This window comes from Bufo bufo, chromosome 3 (genome assembly GCF_905171765.1).
Source record: "Bufo bufo chromosome 3, aBufBuf1.1, whole genome shotgun sequence".
NCBI classification, from domain to species: Eukaryota; Metazoa; Chordata; class Amphibia; order Anura; family Bufonidae; genus Bufo; species Bufo bufo.
This window is the reverse complement of record NC_053391.1, coordinates 372,536,860-372,559,985: the sequence shown is the minus strand read 5'-3', so window position 1 is coordinate 372,559,985 and position 23,126 is coordinate 372,536,860. Positions and strand designations below refer to the sequence as shown.

Below are 23,126 nucleotides of genomic sequence, written 5' to 3'. Positions count from 1 at the left end.
TTAGTCACGCATAAAGAACGTCCAGACAGAAACTCCTTTTTATATATATAAATATATATATAGATAGATTATATATATATATATTTAGATTACCGCAAAATTCGTACTCCACCTCGGCTAAAAATACCCCTCAAAATTGTTAAGAGGAGTGTCTCATTACCAAGCTGCAGCGGTCTCTGTAAGAACAGTCACTGCTGCTGTTCCCCGCCCCCCCCTCCCCCGCACAGTCTCCCCCGCACAGTCTCCCCGTCTCACCAGACCTCAGTGACGGCCCAGCAGGCTGCATTATCCACAATCCTGAGTGATGGGCAGATTAGATGGGCCAAATGGTTCTTATCTGCCGACACATTCTATGTTTCTATGCCACAGACCGGCATCAGGACGTTCTGTGTGGGCGGAGCAAACATAGCCCCGCCCCCATCCTTTGCCTGCACTTGTTCCAGGCTGGAGGCCTAAACTTCTTACTGGGATGACAGCCTTCTTCTGCATCCGACCCCCAGACTCTGACCTTAGCTCCTTGACTGCAGGGGGCTCTCAGGACCCTTTTATCAAAGCACCTGGTAAGTCCATCTAGTAAGAAGCATGCAGCTGTGTCTGTGGAGGAGGGGGTGCAGGGCTGCTGGGGTCACACTCTTATTGTAACAGCCCTGCACTGCCCTCAAGTACTGATGGTCACTGACCTGTGAGTTCCCACTGTCAGCTCTGTTTCCCCTGTGGCCCTCCTGTGCGCTCCCTGTGCCCCCTCCTGTGCGCTCCCTGTGCCCCCTCCTGTGCGCTCCCTGTGCCCCCTCCTGTGTGCTCCCTGTGCGTCCTCCTATGTGCTTCCTGTGCCCCCTCCCATGTGCTCACTGTGCCCCTCCTGTGTTGCTCCTTGTGCCCGCTGTGTGCGCTCCCTGTGACCCCTGTGTGCTCCCTGTGCCCGCTGTGTGCGCACCCTCTGCCAGCTGTGTGTGCTCGTTGTGTGTGATCCCTGTACCCCCTGTGTGAGCTCCCTCTGCCCCATCTGTGTGCGCTCCCCTGTGCCTGCTGTGTGAGCTCCCTCTGCCCCCTCTGTGTGCGCTCCCCTGTGCCCCCTGTATGAGCTCCCTATGCCCCATCTGTGTACTCCCTGTGTGTGATCCCTATGCCCCCGAGTGAGCTCCCTGTGCCCGCTGTGTGCGTTCCCTGTGCCCCCTGTGTGTGCTCTCTGTGTTTCGTATGTAAGCCCCCTGTGCCCCTGTGTGAGCTCCTTGTGACTCCAGAACACAACCAAACGGCATGCTCATGTGGTGCTTGTGACGTGGCCTCGCTGCGTTCAATTTCCGCATAGCTGTCTGGGCCATAGAGGGCTCTAGTTAAACTAATGAAGACGGCATTGTTTAGGTGGTCTGCATTGTTAATTGCGGGGCGTTGGAGTATAGATTAAGAACCTGAGTCCAAATTAGAAGTGTTTTTTGTTTGTTTTTTCAGTACTTGGGGGGAGCAGACCAGGGCTGCTAATAAAGGAATCTGTAAAGCTATGTCACACATTGAGGCAGTATCACAGCCAGATGCCCCATAACAGTGTCATCCACAGATCCCCCATAAGTGTGACCTCCACAGATTCCCTATAAGTCTGTCCTCCACAGATCCCCATAACAGTGTGTCCTCTACAGATCCCCCATAACAGTGTGTCCTCCACAGATCCCCCATAAAAGTGTGTCCTCCGCAGGTTCCCCATAACAGTGTCCTCCACAAGTTCCCCATAACAGTGTGTCCTCCACAGGTCCCCCATAACAGTGTGTCCTCCACAAGTCCCCCATAACAGTGTGTCCTCCACAGGTTCCCCATAACAGTGTCCTCCACAAGTCCCCCCATAACAGTGTGTCCTCCACAGGTTCCCCATAACAGTTCCTCCACAAGTCCCCCATAACAGTGTGTCCTCCACAGGTCCTGCATAACAGTGTGTCCTCCACAGATCCCCCATAATAGTGTGTCATCCACAGATCCCCCATAACAGTGTGTCATCCACAGATCCCCATAGCAGTGTGTCCTCCACAGGTCCCCCATAACAGTGTGTCCGCCACAGGTCCCCCATAACAGTGTGTCATCCACAGGTCCCCCATAACAGTGTGTCATCCACAGGTCCCCCATAACAGTGTGTCATCCACAGGTCCCCATAACAGTGTGTCATCACAGATCCCCTATACCAGTGTGTCCTCCACAGGTCCCCCATAACAGTGTGCATGTGCAGCACTATCTCCATTCACTGCTAAGGAATTGCCAGTGATCAGCTATTTACAGAGCACTCATAGTATAATGGAGGATGACTGTGCATGTGCATTATGCTCTCCCTTCACTTCAGGCGCCCGGATGGGACAACCCCTTTTTTTCAGCTTGTGGTTTTATAAACTGCACCATGGAAAACAGAAGTGCCCTGGCCATTCATAATGTGGGGTCCATTTCCAGAATTCCCACTGAAAATGGGAAAGAATGAAAATCCATGCCAAAACTGCATCAAAAACTGTTTTATAAAATGCATTAGAAAAAAAACACCTAAAAAAAATAAATGATGCAGATTCTGCATTATTTTTTTTTTTAAGCACAGAAAATACTCTGTGTGAACATACCCAAAGAGACTGCAGGATCAGCAGCTTAGGCCTTGTTCACACATCAGTTATTTGATCAGTTATTTCCATCAGTGATTGTGAGCCAAAAACCAGGAGTGGAGGTTACACAGACATAAGGTATAATGGAAAGATCTGCACCTGTTCTGTGTTTTTGACTCGCACCTGGTTTTGGCTCACAATACCTGATGGAAATAACTGACGTGTGAACAAGGTCTTACAGTGGTAAGGCTAAAGAGAGATGATGTGGCATTCTACAATCAGCTGCTGTGGTTGCAACCGCTGTCCGTGCCTTCAAGGTTCTGTCAGACTGCTAGTCAAATATTTCAGGATTTGGCGCCCCACTTTCAATTTTGCCCAGGGGCCACACTTGGTCTAAAACCGGCCCTGGATAAAAGCCTGTCATTTGAATGTGCTGTACATGTATTGCAGAATTAGACAATTCATTTAACTAAAACTAAGTGCCAGAAGAATAAATTCAAGAGGGATCGTTTCCAGCAAGGAATATAACTCTCAAGATGCATGCACCTAAGAAATAATCGCATCACATCATAAATGGAAAAACATGTTGACCAAATGCTTAACCAATCATTCCCTGGGTAGGTTGCAAGTTAACACCTATAATTTAATTTGCCAAGTTACAGAGCAAGGAGAGAGAGAGAGCTGGAGACCTCTAGAGCCCATTGCAGGAGGAAGGTTTCTGCTAGTCTGCTTGGAACAGGCTTAAGAACTGGTAATCACTCAAGGAAATTGAAGCAGCTCTGCCAGGAATTCCCTCTCTCCTTAAGCATACACTCTCTTTTTTTTGGGGGAAGCAAAATTTACCTGTTATTGGAGGAAAGTTCAGATCCAGCACTTGTGGATTTCCTGCACCTAAAAGTATAGTGGGAATAATTTCTGAGACGTATTCAAACAGCGAAACCGAAGAGAAGACTTTCAAGCGTAGACTGAGCTGTTCCCTCTCCCCCCATCCCCCCCCCGTCCTGGATTCAGGGATGGTAATATATGGTAATATTTGATATCACTGACAGTTCTTTTATCTACTAAGATGCCCGGTGTTCTGCGCTATATTTGGACCATACTTTGTATTGCCGGATTTTTGTGCCATTTTGCTAATGGAAGTTTTGTGAAAAATCATCTGAGATCAAGTTTTATCCAGAGGAAATTAAGTGGTAGAGAGAAGCGTGAAATGCAGAGAGAGATACTGTCCATCTTGGGGTTGCCTGGGAGACCCAGACCCGCAAACGGTGGCCAGTTTCCATCATCAGCACCCTTGTTCATGTTGGATCTTTATCATGCGATGTGCAGTGAGGAAGAGGATGATGGAGGGCAAGGGGTATCCAGGCCACTGTTCACCACTCTGAGCACACAGAGCCCTCCACTGGGAGCAGTTATAAGTGAGGCTGATACCGTCATGAGTTTTGTCAATATGGGTAAGGACAACTTTTACTTGCTTTACATGTAATTATTTATTTTATGTACTTCTATAGCGCTGCTATAGTCCACAGCACTTTACAAGCTGTCCCCAGTGGGGCTCACAATCTAAGTTCCCTATCAGTATGTCTTTGGAGTGTTGGAGGAAACCGGAGTATCCAGAGGAAATCCATATCTAATTCATAGTCGTTCTTGTGCATGATGATATGAAGGTGACCACAGATGATGTTAGAATTTAGAAACCTAGAAGAATGACCTCATAAAAAGACCACCTCCATCTGGTCTGTATTGATCCCAGGCAGGTTTATAGTCAACCCAACCAGATCTGCTGGAAGATCATTCCAAGCATCTACTACTTTTTCAGTGAAATAATATTTTATTTTCCATTCCTGCTTGATTGTCTGCAGATATGTTCATCGTGACTTGCAGTGAATTGTCCCATCAAGGTCATTAGTGCACAACTACAGTCTACATACACTATAAAACACATCTCACATTTCAAATGATTTGTATTACTTTTTTGGGGGATTTTTTAAATATTTTTTTTTTATACATTTTTGCTGTTGCACTTGACAGTGTAGTGTTTAAAGCTGCACATATTAAAAGAGATCTGCCTCTGTGACACACTGTCTGCCAGCTAAGGCTACTTTCACACTAGCGTTTTTACTGGATCCGACAGGGCTTGGCAAAAAACGCTTCAGTTACTGATAAGACAACCGTCTGCATCCGTTTGAACGGATCCGGTTGTATTATCTTTAAAATATTTTTAACACTACCAAAACGGATCCGTCATTAACTCCATTGAGAGTCAGTGCGTGACGGATCCGTTTTCTATTGTGGCAGATTGTGCCAGAGAAAACGGATCCATCCCCATTGACTTGCATTGGGGTCATGACGGATCCGTTTTGCTCTGCATCCCCAGGACGGAAAGCAAAATACAACATGTTGTGGTTTTCTCTCCAGTTTGAGAACGGAATGCATTTTGGAGCATTCGGTTCTGTTCAGTTTTTTTCTGGTATTGAGCCCCTATGACGGAACTCAATACCGGAAAACTTTAACGCTAGTGTGAAAGTACCCTAACATCTCATGGTGACTGTACATAATTGGTGTGAGTATATTCATGTTCCGCAATGTACATTTTCATGACTGTGATCTATCGTCAAAAAGCCTCAGATGTTCACCATTAACCCCTTGTATGTTGCATTCAAAGCTGTCATATGACTGCATCATCCTATGGTTGTGATAACATTATAAAGCATATGGCAAAAATCTGTAATCACTGATTGATAATAGTAAGAGTTTGGCATTCCAGCAATAAACAGGAAGTAATTTGGGTGAGAAGATGATGTTACTCATCAATTATGGACTGATGAAATTGAGGTTCATATCTTTTTCTGGCCAACTTTCTGTGATGCCTTCAGAGGCTCCTTCTCCTTAGCCCACATTCACGTGATCGTAAGTGTTTTGCAGTCTGCAAACCGCGGATCCGCAAAACCTGGTTACCGGCCATGTGCACACTGCATCACCGGGCAGACCTATTGACTTCAATGGGTCCATGCACTGCATGTTGTGGCAATGTATAGGACATCTCCTCTCTTATGCGGAGCGGCTGCACAGGTGCAGAAGCACACAGGAAGAAATTGTTCTACTTTTAGGGTCAATTCACACATCTGTATGTGTTTTGTGGATCCGCAAAACACTGGCAATGTGCGTTCCCTCATTTTGCAGACCGCACATCGCCAGCACTCTCATAGAAAATGCCTTTTCTTGTCCGCAATTGTGGACAAGAATAGGACATGTTCTATTTTTTTGCGGAACGGAAGTGCGGATCCGGAAGTGTGGATGCAGACAGCACATTCCGGTCCTATTGAAAATTAATGGGTCATCACCTGCTCCGCAAAATTGCGGAATGGATGCGGACCCATTTTGCGGACGTGTGAATGCACCCTTACACAGTTAAAAGGGTTCTCTGGGCTACAGATATTAATAACCCACCCTCCTTATAAGTCATCAATATCAGATCTATTGGAATCTTACACTAGGCACCCCATCGATCATCATCTGTTTCGGGGTGCCATGGAGCTGGAAACTATACTGTGTACAGAGCTGGAGGCAGACCTCTCTGTAAACTGTGCAGTGGCTGTGCTTCCATACTGCCAGTCAGCTCTCATTCAGGCTGGGTTCACACTTGAGCGTTTTACAGCGCGTTCAAACGCGCTGTAAAACGCTCAACACATGAAAACCAATGCTTCCCTATGGCCCTGGTTCTCACTTGAGCGTTTTACAGCGCGTTTGAACGCGCTGAAAAACGCCCTACGCTCAAACAAGTTCTTGAGCTTCTTTGGGGCGTTTTGACGCGCGTTTGTGGCCATAGGACACTGCAGTCAATCACACAAACGCGCGTCAAACGCGCGTTTACTATTGCAAAAAACGCGCATAAAAACGCGCGACAAAAACGCGCGTTAAACGCGCAGATCAAATACGCTCAGGTCTGAACCCAGCCTCAAATGAATGGGAGATGAGCTTCAGTATACCAGAAACTACACAGTGTACGGAGCCTTCTGCTTCCGCTCTGCACACTGTTAGTTTGCGGCACCACTGAGCTGATATTGATGACCTATCTCTATCTTGGAGAAAACCTTTAAGGCATCTTTCACACGGGCACTGAATCCTGACCCATTCATTTCTATTGGGCTGTGCACATGAGCGGTGATTTTCACGCATCACTTGTGTGTTGCGTGAAAATTGCAGCATGCTCTATATTGTGCGTTTTTCATGCGATGCAGGCCCCATAGAAGTGAATGGGGCTGCGTGAAAATTGCAAGTATGGTTGCTAGGTGATGATTGAGATGGGGACCTGATCATTATTATTTTCCTTATAACATGGTTATAAGGTAAAATAATAGAATTCCTAATACAGAATGCTAAGTAAATTAGGAATGGAGGGGTTAAAAAATATATAAAAATAATTAAACTCACCTCATCCACTTGTTGGCGCTGCCCGGCTCGTCTTCTGTCTTCTTCTTTGATGACCTGGGAGGAAAAGGACCTTTGGTGACGTCACTGCTCTGATCACATGGTCCAACACATGATAAATTTTATTCTCTGACCTGCTACAAAGGTACATGATGTAATCTGTAGTGAATGTAATCTTCTCATCAGTGACTGTATTTGTGAGTTATCTCCTCCCTTCTGATCCTCAGCTGTGTCATGTGACCAACTCTCTAATCTCCACCTGACACAGGACAGGAAGTCAGTTACTTCTCTAATCATTCCTAAGAGACTGACATCAAGGCTCCCATAGGAATACATGGAGAAACAGACTTTCTGTCCACACATAAGATGATGAGTTATTTGGAAAGTCTGATTGCTGGTCACATGACACAGGTGAGAAGCAGAAGGGAGGGGATAACTCACAAATACAGACCCTGTTAAGAAGATTACCTTCACTACAGATTACTGTCACCAACTTACCTGTCCGAGCTCCAGCGCTGTGGTCTGTGGCTTGGGCACTGCAGCATTGTGTCAGACGCACTGCCAGGCTGTACCCCCTGTGATGCGCTGCCTAGGGCATTCACCTTGGTGATGCAACACCTAGGCCATGCCTTCTCTTGGTGTCCCGCTTAAGCCGTACCCCCGATGATGAACAGGTTCCTGCAGTTTTTACCACAGGTGTTTGGTTTGTCTCCTGACACTTAACAGCACAGGGACAGTCAACCAGTTGCGGACTTGCTGCTTAGGGCTTGCTCTGCAAGTAGGCAGGGTCAGCGGGTTGGGTTCAAGTTACGGCTCACCATGTGAGTGCATTAACCTGTCTACAGCGATGACAATTGCATCATGTACCTTTCTAACAGGTCAGAGAATAAAAAATTTTTGCGGGAGTTCTTCGTTAAGATTTAAATTTAAACCTTCTGTTCATTAGCATTGGACATTTAGGAGACAAGCCAAGACAAGATCTGCAAAGGATGTGGTAAATGGAGTCTCTGGAAGTAAGATAGTGGGGGTAGGAGAGTGCTAGCAGTACATAACAAATCTCAGATGTTGAATCTATGCCCAGAAACTTAGACAAACTTGCACCAGATTTAATCACAGTGGCTGATGCTGGGTGAATTGAAGTATCTTTAGACTGTCTAGTCCACCTTTACACCACCTATTTTTTTGGTTCAGCTTACTTAAAAAAAAAAATTGCTAAAATTTTGCCACTTTTTTTGTTTTATGTCAAAAATCACTGTGCACCCTTTCCTGTGAACCCACACAAATTTTTCACTTAGCCCCATTTAGCCTGCAGGTCATCAAAAGAATAGGAAATTGTCAAAAAATGACTTTTAAAAGTGGGGTACAATGCATGTGTGACAGTTTTTTTTTTTTTTTTTTATATATATATTTATTTTTTTGTGCAAACTGCACCAGAATTCTGTGGCATTTTGATTTATTAAACCTCCCCCGATGTGTTTAAATATCTGATGAATTGCAAGATATACTGAATATGTATTAGCATTGCTGTATTTCATATAAAAGCATCTTACGCGGTTTCTGTAATTTAGTAATAATTTTTATAACAGGCATTATTATGTAAAGTTTCTAGGGAAATATACATAAAGCATCATCAAATACTAATTGTAAAACAACGATTAAACAGCTCTTTTGAACAAAATAGCAGTAGTTACTAGTCACAGGAAAAGCGGCCCAGGCTTTAGACATTTGTCTGTAATCCTACCAATTTCAGTGGGATCTAATGATGATGTAATTTTTTTTGTGCCAGACCAAAAAAAGATCCAGTAGGTTGGATTTTAAAGGGAATCTGTCACCTTGATTCTAGTGAGTCCAGATCACCATTTGTTATTTCCCCACTGTCAGCATTTAAAGCTGCTCTGGACTGCCACGCTAACATAACGGAAAGGACTCCTGGACACATGCACAGCAGTGCCAACAATATATTTCAGTGGAGCGTTAAACCCTGACAATGGGGAAAGGGGTGCAGTAGGCAGGGGCGTTGCTAGGTCAAAACATTCGGGGCCTGGGCCCCTGATGTTTTGTTCCCGGCCCTGAATGTCCTGCCAGCTAGATACAACTGTATTGCCGTCCTCAGGACGGCAATACAATTGATTCTAATGCAGTGGAAGATCTGAAGGACCTGTGGTGACATCACAGGTTATGTGACCAGTAAAACAGGCAGTAGTTGAGAAGGACCTGCCAAGATGTCACCATCATGTGACCAGTGCAGGGGAGGACGGCATTGAAGAGGAGAAGTCTTGGGGGAAGAAGCTGTGGTAATGTCTGCTACAGGAGGAGAGGTTAGTGAAGGGAGAGGCAGAGCGATGCTGGGAGTTGTGGTTATTTAACTGGGACTGTATGTTAGGGCTGAAGGGAGGGATGTTATTTACATGGGACTCTATGGCAGAGGGAGGGAAATAGTGTTATTTACATGGGACTGTATGTTGGAGGGGCTGAAGGGAGGGTAGTGATGTTCTTTACATAGAACTGTATTTTGGAGAGGGCAGGAGAGATGGTGTGATATTATTTACATGGTGGAGGGAGGACTATAACTACACGAGGTACTGCAAATCCAGGGGACATTATAGGTGTTCTTATTACTACTGGGGCTCTATGGGAGGGACTTATAGATCCTCCTTATTTTTACTAGGAGCACTATGGGGCCTTACTACTACTGAGGGGTCCTGTAGGAGCTTTATTACCACTGGGGAACAATAGGGGGGCTTATTTCTACTGGGGACTTTGTGAGGGCATTATTAATACTGGAGAGCTCTTCTACTAATAGGGGCACTCTTGGGGAGCATCATCACTGAGTGCACTGTAGGGGCAGTATTACTAATGGGGGCATTCTGGAAAGGAATTACTATTGGTGGGACTTGGAGGAGCACTATTACTATGGGGGGCACTCATGTTTCTTCAGGATAGTATTTAGGGGTATTGGGGAGCACAATGAGCAGCAGGATAACACTGTGGGGGCTCCAGGTTGGGGGATGATGATAGAAAAGTGAGGAAGCTAAGATGTCTGTGTGTCACAATCTGCAGAGACGAGGCGCGACTGAAAGAAGTTGTCCGGACCAAATGGAGAAGATGATGACCAAGAAGATCTACATCGGAGGAGACGTCACCTGGGAGGCTCTAGATGTGACAGGTATGGGCTGCTGTACACTGCGTGCAGAATTATTAGGCAAATGAGTATTTTGACCACATCATCCTCTTTATGCATGTTTGTCTTACTCCAAGCTGTATAGGCTCGAAAGCCTACTACCAATTAAGCATATAGGTGATGTGCATCTCTGTAATGAGAAGGGGTGTGGTCTAATGACATCAACACCCTATATTAGGTGTGCATAATTATTAGGCAACTTATTTCCTTTGGCAAAATGGGTCAAAAGAAGGACTTGACAGGCTCAGAAAAGTCAAAAATAGTGAGATATCTTGCAGAGGGATGCAGCACTCTTAAAATTGCAAAGCTTCTGAAGCGTGATCATCGAACAATCAAGTGTTCATTCAAAATAGTCAACAGGGTCGCAAGAAGCGTGTGGAAAAACCAAGGCGCAAAATAAACTGCCCATGAACTGAGAAAAGTCAAGCGTGCAGCTGCCAAGATGCCACTTTGCCACCAGTTGGCCATATTTCAGAGCTTGCAACATCACTGGAGTGCCCAAAAGCACAAGGTTTGCAATACTCAGAAACATGGCCAAGGTAAGAAAGGCTGAAAGACAACCACCACTGAACAAGACACACAAGCTGAAACGTCAAGAACTGGGCCAAGAAATATCTCAAGACTGATTTTTCTAAGGTTTATGGACTGATGAAATGAGAGTGAGTCTTGATGGGCCAGATGGATGGGCCCGTGGCTGGATTGGTTAAAGGGCAGAGAGCTCCAGTCCGACTCAGACGCCAGCAAGGTGGAGGTGGAGTACTGGTTTGGGCTGGTATTATCAAAGATGAGCTTGTGGGGCCTTTTCGGGTTGAGGATGGAGTCAAGCTCAACTCCCAGTCCTACTGCCAGTTTCTGGAAGACACCTTCTTCAAGCAGTGGTACAGGAAGAAGTCTGCATCCTTCAAGAAAAACATGATTTTCATGCAGGACAATGCTCCATCACACGCGTCCAAGTACTCCACAGCGTGGCTGGCAAGAAAGGGTATAAAAGAAGAAAATCTAATGACATGGCCTCCTTGTTCACCTGATCTGAACCCCATTGAGAACCTGTGGTCCTCATCAAATGTGAGATTTACAAGGAGGGAAAACAGTACACCTCTCTGAACAGTGTCTGGGAGGCTGTGGTTGCTGCTGCACGCAATGTTGATGGTGAACAGATTAAAACACTGACAGAATCCATGGATAGCAGGCTTTTGAGTGTCCTTGCAAAGAAAGGTGGCTATATTGGTCACTGATTTGTTTTTGTTTTGTTTTTGAATGTCAGAAATGTATATTTGTGAATGTTGAGATGTTATATTGGTTTCACTGGTAAAAATAAATAATTGAAATGGGTATATATTAGTTTTTTGTTAAGTTGCCTAATAATTATGCACAGTAATAGTCACCTGCACACACAGATATCCCCCTAAAAATAGCTAAAACTAAAAACAAACTAAAAACTACTTCCAAAAATATTCAGCTTTGATATTAATGAGTTTTTTTGGGTTCATTGAGAACATGGTTGTTGTTCAATAATAAAATTAATCCTCAAAAATACAACTTGCCTAATAATTCTGCACTCCCTGTATAGCAAGTACAGCAAAATGCAGCGTGTGTGTGTGTGACTTATAAAAATGGGTCATATTCATTGGGGCTTGGGCCCTGGATCTTTTGAGACCCTAGTAATGCCCCTGGCAGTAGAAAAAAAAAAATAGTGATCTGGACTCTTTATCTGCAGTAATGTGATAATGGTCCAAGATCATAATGACAGATGCAGTGCGATCTTTTTCTTTCCTTCTAAGATACGGGACAACAGTGCAGTGGTGTGCTCCTAATAAAAGCAGATTACACAACAATCTCAGTAACGCTAGGGGTCCTGTACTGAACTACTTTACGGAAAGTCCTAGTCCTTGCCTGCTGTCGGCACTAGGTGAAGCTCACTGCATAATGATTCATTCAGTACAATACTAGCGGTATAGATCCATACGGAGTTATCACTCTCTAGTGGTGGTGTAACGTTACATTACCCTACTTCGTGAGATTTCCCTACCTCCTAACTTCTGGTCGCACTGTAACTGACGTGAGGAGGCGTGCCGGAGTTGTGCGGATCTGCGCATGCGCAAAACGACAGTTTAGGGAAAATCTCACAGTTGAGTTCAGCTGCACACCGGGACACTGCGCATGCGCCGGAGAGCCTCAGTAGGGATATATAATGGCCCAGTACGTAAGCGCGGCTAACTCCAGAACATCCATCCGATCTCCCTACTCCACACTGCGCAGGCGCGGAGATCAGATGGATGTTCTGGAGTTAGCCGCGCTTGCGCACTGTGCCGTAATATTTCCCTACTGAGGCTCTCCGGCGCATGCACAGTGTCCCGGTGTGCAGCTGAACTCCGCTGAGATTTTCCCTAAACTGTTGTTTTGCGCATGCGCAGATCGGCACGCCTCTCCACGTAATTTCCGGTGCGACCGGAATTTAGGAGGTAGGTAAATCTCACGAAGTAGGGTAATGTAACGTTAAAGCGGCACATGCAGCCATATTTTATCATGTGACTATGTGTGTAAGGAATCAGATGATTCTGTCAGGAAAATTAATTAGCGCTCACATTTGGTCCTACAAACAGAATGGTTTCACACAGAAGCACAATCCCTCTATGCAGGTATTAACCCTTTTCACTTTTCTAGACCATCAGAGAAGCAGGCATTAACTTCTCCATTAGCCTAGACCTCCAGAGATGCCCTAGAGCTACAGGGATGGAGGCTTTAGCCTATTTGCTACCCTACCCCATGGATACAAAGATGATTCCCTTCACGAAACCCCAGAAATGTTACCATAAACCCCTTTACTTTCCTAGAACACCAGTGATTTGGACATTAATTACTTCAGCGTGCTAGACCACTAGGAAAGCAGACATTCTTCCCCTTCACTATGCTAGACAATTAGCTCTTTAACTACCCTAAATAACAAGGGATGCTCATATATATTTCAGTGGGATCTAATGATGATGTGTGTGTGTGTGTATGTATGTACAGTTGCAAGAAAAAGTATGTGAACCCTTTGCAATGATATGGATTTCTGCACAAATTGGTCATAAAATGAGATCTGATCTTCATCTAAGTCACAACAAAAAAACAATCACAGTCTGCTTAAACTAATAACACACAAAGAATTAAATGTTACCATGTTTTTATTGAACACACCATGTAAACATTCACAGTGCAGGTGGAAAAAGTACGTGAACCCTTGGATTTAATAACTGGTTGAACCTCATTTGGCAGCAATAACTTCAACCAAACGTTTCCTGTAGTTGCAGATCAGACGTGCACAACAGTCAGGAGTAATTCTTGACCATTCCTCTTTACAGAACTGTTTCAGTTCAGCAATATTCTTGGGATGGCTGGTGTGAATCGCTTTCTTGAGGTCATGCCACAGGATCTCAATCGGGTTGAGGTCAGGACTCTGACTGGGCCACTCCAGAAGGCGTATTTTCTTCTGTTTAAGCCATTCTGTTGTTGATTTACTTCTATGCTTTAGGTCCTTGTCCTGTTGCAATACCCATCTTCTGTTGCGCTTCAGCTGGTGGACAGATTTCCTTAAGTTCTCCTGCAAAATGTCTTGATAAACTTGGGAATTCATTTTTCCTTCGATGATAGCAATCCGTCCAGGCCCAAACGCAGCAAAGCAGCCCCAAACCATGATGCCCCCACCACCATACTTCACAGTTGGGATGAGGTTTTGATGTTGGTGTGCTGTGTCTCTTTTTCTCCACACATAGTGTTGTGTGTTTCTTCCAAACAACTCAACTTTGGTTTCATCTGTCCACAGAATATTTTGCCAGTACTGCTGTGGAACATCCAGGTGCTCTTGTGCAAACTGTAAACGTGCAGCAATGTTTTTTTTGGACAGCAGTGGCTTCCTCTGTGGTATCCTCCCATGAAATCCATTCTGGTTTAGTGTTTTACGTATCGTAGATTCGCTAACAGGGATGTTAGCATATGCCAGAGACTTTTGTAAGTCTTTAGCTGACACTCTAGGATTCTTCTTCACCTCATTGAGCAGTCTGCACTGTGCTCTTGCAGTCATCTTTACAGGACGGCCACTCCTATGGAGAGTAGCAGCAGTGATGAACTTTCTCCATTTATAGACAATTTGTCTTACCGTGGACTGATGACAGCAAGACTTTTGAGATACTTTTATAACCCTTTCCAGCTTTATGCAAGTCAACAATTCTTAATCATAAGTCTTCTGAGAGCTCTTTTGTGCAAGGCATCATTCACATCAGGCAATGCTTCTTGTGAAAAGCAAACCCAGAGCTGTTGTGTTTTTTTTTTTTTTTTTTTTTTTTATAGAGCAGGGCATCTGTAACCAACACCTCCAATCTCATCTCATTGATTGGACTCCAGTTGGCTGACACCTCACTCCAATTAGTCTAGGGGTTCACATACTTTGTCCACCTGCACTGTGAATGTTTACATGGTGTGTTCAATAAAAACATGGTAACATTTAATTCTTTGTGTGTTGTTAGTTTAAGCAGACTGTGATTGTCTATTGTTGTGACTTAGATGAAGATCAGATCACATTTTATGACCAATTTGTGCAGAAATCCATATCATTCCAAAGGGTTCACATACTTTTTCTTGCAACTGTGTGTGTGTGTGTGTGTGTATATATCCCCACTGTAGTGCCAGCATATAATGCTCTCCCCCTTAGTGCCAGCATATAATGCTCTCCCCCTTAGTGCCAGTACATAATGCTTCTTTGTGCCCCCCCTTAGTGCCAATACACAAAGCTCCTTTGTTTCCCCCATAGTGCCAGTACATAATGCTCCCTCCCCCATTAGTGCCAGTATATAATGCCCCCATTAGTGCCAGTACATCATAATGCTCCTCCCCTTAGTGCCAGTATATAATGGCCCCCATTAGTGCCAGTATATAATGGCCCCCATTAGTGCCAGTATATAATGGCCCCCATTAGTGCCAGTATATAATGGCCCCCATTAGTGCCAGTATATAATGCCCCCATTAGTGCCAGTACATCATAATGCTCCTCCCCTTAGTGCCAGTATATAATGCCCCCCATTAGTGCCAGTACATCATAATGCTCCTCCCCTTAGTGCCAGTATAATATGCTCTCCTTACCCCCCTTAGCACCAGAGGGCGCCTACTCTTCATCCTGGGCCTGGGCAGCAGTTCTTCAGTTTAGCGAGTATTGATTTTTTTATTAATGCTATTTTGAACAACAGTGGTGCATTTTTACTTTGAATAGACGGTATATACGTCAGTATTGATTTTTTTTTTTGGTCATTCTGTACTACAGTGGTGCACTTTTACTCTGAATAGACAGTACATACGTCTGGTTTTGTAATGTATTACCCTATGGTTGGTGCACCACACTTTATGCATACGATATTGCTATGGGCTAGGAACTTGTAGGCTGTCATATAACTATGTCCCTCATGTGTTTTTCAACTATTTTATGTGGATTCCTCTGTTTTCTTATACATGTCATTTTTTAAGATGTAAATCAACATCTTGTATAGGTTTTTGCATATGGTTTTGTGTGTCTTATTATTAGGTCTGGCTCTGGATAGTGATCGGTTATAATTTTTTTTTTTTTTTTTTTATATATATATATATAGGACCGCCAGTAGAGCTGGCATTAAAGGGACTGTCCCATCTGGGACATTTATATGCCATAAATGTCCCAGTTGGGAATATTCCTTTAATGCCCCTTGCAGACGAGCGTTTCTCCTGCAGCGAGTCCGCATCGCAGCACCCGGCCTGAACCCCCATCGCTGCTGGGGGTCACATAGCATTATATTGATTTATGATGCTATGTAACCCTTACAGTTCTGGAATGTAGTGGATAACACTGGCATAATGCTGCCAGTGTTAACCAATACATTCCAGAACTTTAAGGGTTACATTGCATCATAAATCAATATAATGCTATGTGAATCCCGTCAGTGCTGGGAGGTCAGGCCAGGAGTTGCGATGTGGACTCACTGCGGGAGGAACGCAGCGAGGCCTAACTCCTTAAACTAGAAATGTCTGTAATAGCATGTTTTATTGTTCTGTCAGATGTTCCAGAAATTCTATGGGCTGCCCTGATTTATCTGCAATATTTATCAGGCATTTTATAGTGTCTACCGTACATTATAGATACTATTGTAACCCAGTGCTCACAAGTATAATTGTAGATACTCTTTCAGCCATAAATAGAAAATGACCAAAGGCCAATGTATTATATTTACCTGAGTTTCTTATACAAATAGAAACACAACCAGCATATTTTGGCATTTTCAGTCTATAATTTTCTTGTGGTGACTCTGGTTACTCTAAGAACAGGTTACCACAATCCACCCACCCACATTCTTCCTGAGCAAGTGTTTAAAAACTGGAAAAATACTGAAAGAAAATCTCCAAAATGTTTTTCGCTCAATTATGTATTTGATCATGGAGGATATGCACAAGAAAATGTTGGTTTATGAATTAACAGCTCAGGGCAGGGACTCTAGTGAGTACATTTCAATGGGTTTCAAGCATTTTAGATTGCTGTTTACAAAGCACAGAGTTAATGCATATGCAAATTTGAATTGTAGAATTGCTATCATGTTTTAGAACGTGGGATTTTACACTAAAACTCACAGATATACACGCACTTGCACACCTTGGCATGCTTTCAGTGAGGTTATAATGGTTGTCTGAGGAATGTTCTGCCACGCGAAATGCACTTGGGCAAGCAGAACATCAAGATCCACTACTGGCAGTTCTCTTTGCACTTGTCAACCAATGATGTCCCAGATGTGCTCAATGGGCGACAAGTCCAGATACGCTGCAGGCTCCTCACAGTAGCACAAGCAACAAGAGACCTGGCATTTTCCTTTAGAAAAATGGCTCCTGGGACACTTTGATAAAAAGGCCCATACCACTGGTTTCACAGCAAAATCAATGTAATGCTGAGCTGTTAGTGTACCTAAAGTGAGGACTAGAGGGGTCTGGCTACCATACCTTATGCCACCTCACACCATAATCCTGGAAGTAGGACTGTTGTGATGTTACCTTGTGGAGGCCACTTCATGGCGTTAGCCAGAATTTGGTCTGGAGACCATATGGGTATCATTGCATCCAAGACAAAAAGCATGACTCATCGCTGAGGAGGATAGACCTCCATTCCAGCCTCCATTGTCATCTTGCTTAGCACCATGATGGCCTTTGAGAGCGTTGGCACAAGGTCAATGGAACACCTATAGCAGGACATCTGCCTCGTAGCCCAATGTTCTGAAAATGCCTTCTGATGGTGTGTGTGGACACTGTTTGCCACCTTAGGCTTGGAATGTGATGTCCAATTTCACTTGCAGTGGAGAATGGATCACTATTTGTTGCTTTTCTAATCGGACATTCACCTCTGTGCACCTATTTCTGTAATTCCAGTTTGTTGTTATTCTCCCAACCAGCAAGACACACAATGTTGAGCAGTGCTAGCATCTCGGCCTAGATGCGTAGCGATGTGCTGTAGTGTTAAATCAAGGTCTCTCAGTTCAAGGATTCTGTCCCTCTCAGTTCGCAACAAGTGGTGATAACTGGCACATCGGCAAACAGGAGGCATCGCACAATCATCTCAAACGACTTGATCAGATTTTTTAGGTTTCATGTAGCTAAAATACTCTTTCAATTTGGCTTAGCCACATGCCACAAATAGGAGCTTGGTGTTCGATATTTGATCACCTTCAGATCTTAGCGACACATGCTACTTCCTTGAATTGCATAATGTTATGGATTGACCTTCTTGGTATTGCAATTCAGTTTGAATAATATAAATGACATATGGTGATCATTTCCATAATTTTAATGACTTTGACATGCCAGAATTCTAGTAAGTCCAAATTATAGTGATCAGACATGTAAAGTGGGATCTTGAATCATCGTCTTGTAAATTATTGGCCTTTTTAAATGCCTGAAATCATTTACTCAGAGGCCATTTTAAATACACCTTAAGCCTTAGGCCTCATGCACACGACCGTTCCGTTTTTTTGCAGTCTGCAAATTGCGGATCTGCAAAACATGGAAACCGCCCGTGTGCCTTCCGCAATTTGCGGAATGGAACAGGCGACCCATTGTAGACATGCCTATTCTTGTCCGCAAAACGGACAAGAATAGGACATGTTATATTTTTGTGCATGAGGCCTTATTCACACGTCGGTGATTTCCATCAGTTATTAATTAAGGGTTGGAGCCTCCACAGACATGAGGTATAAGGGAAAGATCTGCACCTGTTCTGTGTTTAGAGCTGCACCTGGTTTTGGCTCAAAATCACTGATCGAACACTGACTGAATAAGGCATTACTAGTACTATTCCATCTTTATGATATGGATTCAAGTACACTGTGCTGTGACGATACAAGAATGAACATGATCAGCATCGCTGCTGTTGTAGGCTGTGGGAATTACATGATGCTCAAATGTTATTCATAAATGATAAGAAAACATTTCACACACCATTACACCACCACCAGGCAGAGCCATTGACATAAAGTAGGATGAATCAAAGGATTCATTTGGATTGCAGCAAATTGCATCCCAACTACCTGCTGTCTAGAGAAACAAGGATCATGCATGTTGTTTTTTAACACTGCAATCATATATACCTGCTGAAGAAGGCGAAAAGCGTAGCCAGACATGCTCATCTGAGCATCTTTCCTTTTTAGGGAGGCGGTGCAGATAGCTATTTGTTTCTGCTTTATGTGAATAACAAACTTTACTTTCAGAGTCTCTATTGTAAAGTGAAAATACTGTAATATTGTAAAATCGGAACATTTCCTAAAAGTACTGCAAAATTGATTCCCAAGTTCCTTATACTAAAAAACAGTGAAGATATAGTACATGACCACAAAACTAATAAAAAATATCAAGTTATAGAGATGAGCAAATTGATTCTAAATGAATCAAGTTTCACCCAAATGTTGTAAAAATTCAAGTTACAGCTGAATCTTAGAGACTACAGAGAAAAATATTCTAGAAGACTTCAGAACAAATTTACATGTGGACAGCACTCCCAGAGATACAACATGGGTAGGTGCACGCCTCAGAGGGTTTGGTCCAACTCACCCCCAATGTAGAGTCCAGCAAAGCAAAAAGGGAGCATATGCTTAAAAAAGGATTGCATATAGATTAAAAAATTTAAATCAAGGATTTGCCTAGTTTTTACTCTCTTTGTACTTTGCAGTAGACCTCTGTCATACACATATTTTCTGGCCAATTTGACCACTTTCGATTCAGGTACAATCAATTCGGACCCGGACTGAATCAGTCGACTAATTCAGTCGAATTGAACCTTAATCGAATTTTGAGTGATTCGCTCATCTCTAATCAAGTACATATCAAGTCAATATGAAGATATTGTGTATGCATTATTAAAGGGCTTGCCCAGCCCCTCGACATGTTTGATCAAAAACTCAGGATGTTATAAAAATAACACCAACCACAAAAACAACTGAAAGTGCCTATAATTGTAATTACATTACACATTGAGTATTAGGCCAAACTGCATGGGTAGTGATAAGTTAATGGCCACATACAACTATGCAATATCCCCTATAAAGCGGTGTAAAAAATGACCCAAAAGTACTGGTAAAAAAAAATGAAAAATCTGTTTTTCATATGCAACATTAGTATACTGTGATTATAAACATCACACACTGCAAAACCTGACCCGGACCCACCATTGAAGAAGTGGTAATATACTCAAATCATGCACTCCTGTAACACTGGCAGTACAAAATGTATACAGATAATATCAGTCAGATATGCATGGATAATATATGACCGAGAATAATATATGGAATAGCCAGCTCATCCTTTTGCACTTCACACTCCGGATCCCGTTGCGTGTTCAAGCGCTCAAAACTGAAAAAAGAAGGTATTGAATCCAGCGTGCAATCCAATTTTCAGAATTTGTTTCCACATATTAAAATCCAGGTACAACCACACTCTTGTTAGTACTCGAGAGCCAACATGTTTCAACCGCACTGTGTAATCTTACTCATAGCATGAGTAAGACCGCACAGTGCGGTTAAAACGTGTCGGCTCTGGGGTACTAACAGGATTTTATTGCACACTGGATTCAAAACCTTATTTCTTCATAACCTATCACAAGTTACGTGGCCATAATTACAGAAAAGCTTTGTTTTGATTGAAGAAGGTTTGGACGCTGAAACGTGTATGGTTGAATGACGGACCCAACCTTTGCTGTAATGATTGTTTCTAACTTGCATTTGAAATAAAGATTTCTCTATTTTTACCAGTACTATTGGGCCTATTTGTAGATTTTTTTTTCTTTTCTTTATAGGGGATGATATAAAATAATAAACTGAGTGATACTCGACTTATCGATCTCATGCAGGAGCTTTCCATGTCCTCTGCTATTCTCTGTGCCCCTGCCTCCAGCAATAACGTTTCAAGATACTTGATACTTGATGACAGCTTCAGTCAAGCAATGGCTGCAGTGGACACCATTGAGGTCTCTGGCTGCAGTGGACACCATTGAGGTCTCTGGCTGCAGTGGTTACATCTGTGTCAAAACTTTATTGCTAAGGTCCAAGATATAGACACTTAGGGGAACTGAGATGTGGTGGGACGGGAACAACTGTATGATGAGGAATACTCAGTTTGATATTTTAGACCATTCTAAGTTACTGGCTGGGCAATCCCTTGAACCCTACAATTCCTATCTCAATCCACTTCTCCATAATAGATACCTTTTTAAAGGACTAAATGCATGAATAAATACATTTTAAGTACTGTAAATTGTGCACGTTGAAGCCATGAGTCTGGTTTTCAATATGTATGCAGCTTACCTCAAGCATGTTGCAAGCATCATTCAATCTATATAAATCGGTGATATTTATGGTCTGCATTTCCTGGCCAGATGGTCAGTGCATCCACTTATTTTTGGCCTCCTCACATGTGATGTGGTTTATCACTTTAAAGCTCCTTTTAATTTAGTGTCTGTAAAAAAAGAGCCAGGACTAGTAATTACAGACGATGTGTCATTTATAGTAGGGAAGAGCCTGCACAGTATGCTTACAATGAAATCTGGACCACATTTCAGTGAAAATACATTTTGCTGGCAATGTGTAGAAGGGGAAACGTCAGTACTGTAGAATCATAAAAAAAAAAAAACAGCACTAAAGTAGAAAGAATGTGTGACCAATGGGAAGCTTTGTGGCTTTTTTTTTTTTAACTCTTTTATTAACATCAGATTTATGTCATCAAGACCAAACATTCCAGTTACAATTCTTAATACAAACCGAGTTAACGCTTCTTTACATTCAATTTCTCCAATCACTCACTGCACTATTGGCAACATCTTAAATCAATGAATAGCGCAGTATAATACATTACATTTAAATGATCCCTCTAAGCCGACTGAACCATGGATCCTCGAGCTGCTGACAAAGCTAGTCTCGAGGTTGAGTACAAAGTGTGGGTGATTTCACACCACAGACCCCAGACCCTGTCAAATTTTTGCGGTTTATTGCGATGTTTGAACACCAACACTATATATGGTAGTATCTGATTTATCAGCAGTTTCAACATGAACAAGTTCGGCGTATTGGGGTCGTACCATTTACATTTACGTGCCATGAAAAATGATTCCCTTAAAAAAGTTGTCTTATATCGGTTCCATATATCTTCATCCATTATTCCCAATAGGCAAACCTCAGGGGTGGACCGGCAGCAGATTGGAGAGGAATGCAGTCACCTCCCCCCAAAATGCGGCAATTGGGCTGCATCTCCATATCATGTGCCAGAAATCTGCATCTAGTTCCCAACACCGAGGACATGCCGTGGATACCGCTCTACCCATTCTATGTAGCTTAGTTGGTGAGAGATATGCCTGATTAATAATATATAGTTGGATTATTTTGTTATTGACTGCTGGTAAAACTTGTAAATGAGATTCTAATAAAGCCGATTCTTCTGTAAGTGTGGGTATCAATTTTTTCCATTTGTCAATTACTGTGAGGGGATTGGTACTAACCTTCACCTGGACCAGGTGTGAGTAGATTACTGATACTAGACCTCTGGGATCTTGGGTTTTGACGACTCCTATGAGCGGGTATCTTGAGATCATTGGGCCGCCATATGGGAATTTACTCTATATGGTGGATCTAAGTTGTAAATATGAGAAGAAATGGGTTCTGGGGATATTGTATTTCTGTGATAATGCCTCAAACGGCATCAATACTCCCTGATTATAAATGTTTCCAAGGGTTATAACCCCTGCCAATTGCCATCTATCCGCTCCCATAACCACCTGCGTTTGCGGCAGCGATTGATTGCCCAACATAGGAATATCAGAAACAACTTCTGTAAATTGTGACAGTGCTTTAGCCTCCTTCCATACTGTTTGGGCTAGCTAGCGGCAGAAGTGGCTTCAGGAATTTAGGGGGCATTTCCAGAACTGACCAGAACGTGTAACAATTCAGGTATTGTTTTAAAAAGTACTCCGAAGTGGGCAGGTCATCGATTGTATACTAGTTATATTTGAGCCTAATTGGTCCACTAGATAATAAATGGAAAAGTCCAGTAATGCCATATCTCCCTCTGTTTTGGGACGTTTTAATGTATCGAGACTAAGTTTGGCACGAGATTTGCCCCAGATAAAGGTTCTGGTTAGGGAGTCTATCTTAAAGAGACACTGATTTGGGACCTTGGGGAGTATAATCATTTTAATTATATTAATACGTCCTGCCACTGATATCGGCAATGTCTTCCAGTTTTGAAGTTTGGGTCGTATATGCTCAATTAAGGGGTAAATGTTAAGTGTCAGGGCCTGAGAGTGTTTTTTTGTGATGTGTACGCCTAGATATTTGAATGCGTATACCACTTTTAGTAGTTTCACGTGGGAGGGAACTGTCAAGTCTGCCCTGCCGAGAGGCATATAGACTGATTTCTCCCAGTTGATT

The 23,126-nt window shown here is 43.1% G+C and overlaps 1 protein-coding gene across 1 annotated transcript in view; it reads left to right on the top strand.

The window, feature by feature from the left end:
* The first annotated feature begins 434 nt into the window (after positions 1-434).
* The window catches only part of LOC120993425 (bone morphogenetic protein 8A-like), a 77,341-nt gene continuing 54,649 nt past the window's right edge, over positions 435-23,126 (top strand). Inside the window, exons 1-2 of the mRNA XM_040421935.1 lie at positions 435-560; positions 3,224-4,018. Of these exons, the coding sequence (XP_040277869.1) occupies positions 3,634-4,018 (385 nt within the window). The 5' untranslated portion in view covers positions 435-560; positions 3,224-3,633. The remainder of the gene's footprint in view (positions 561-3,223; positions 4,019-23,126) is intronic.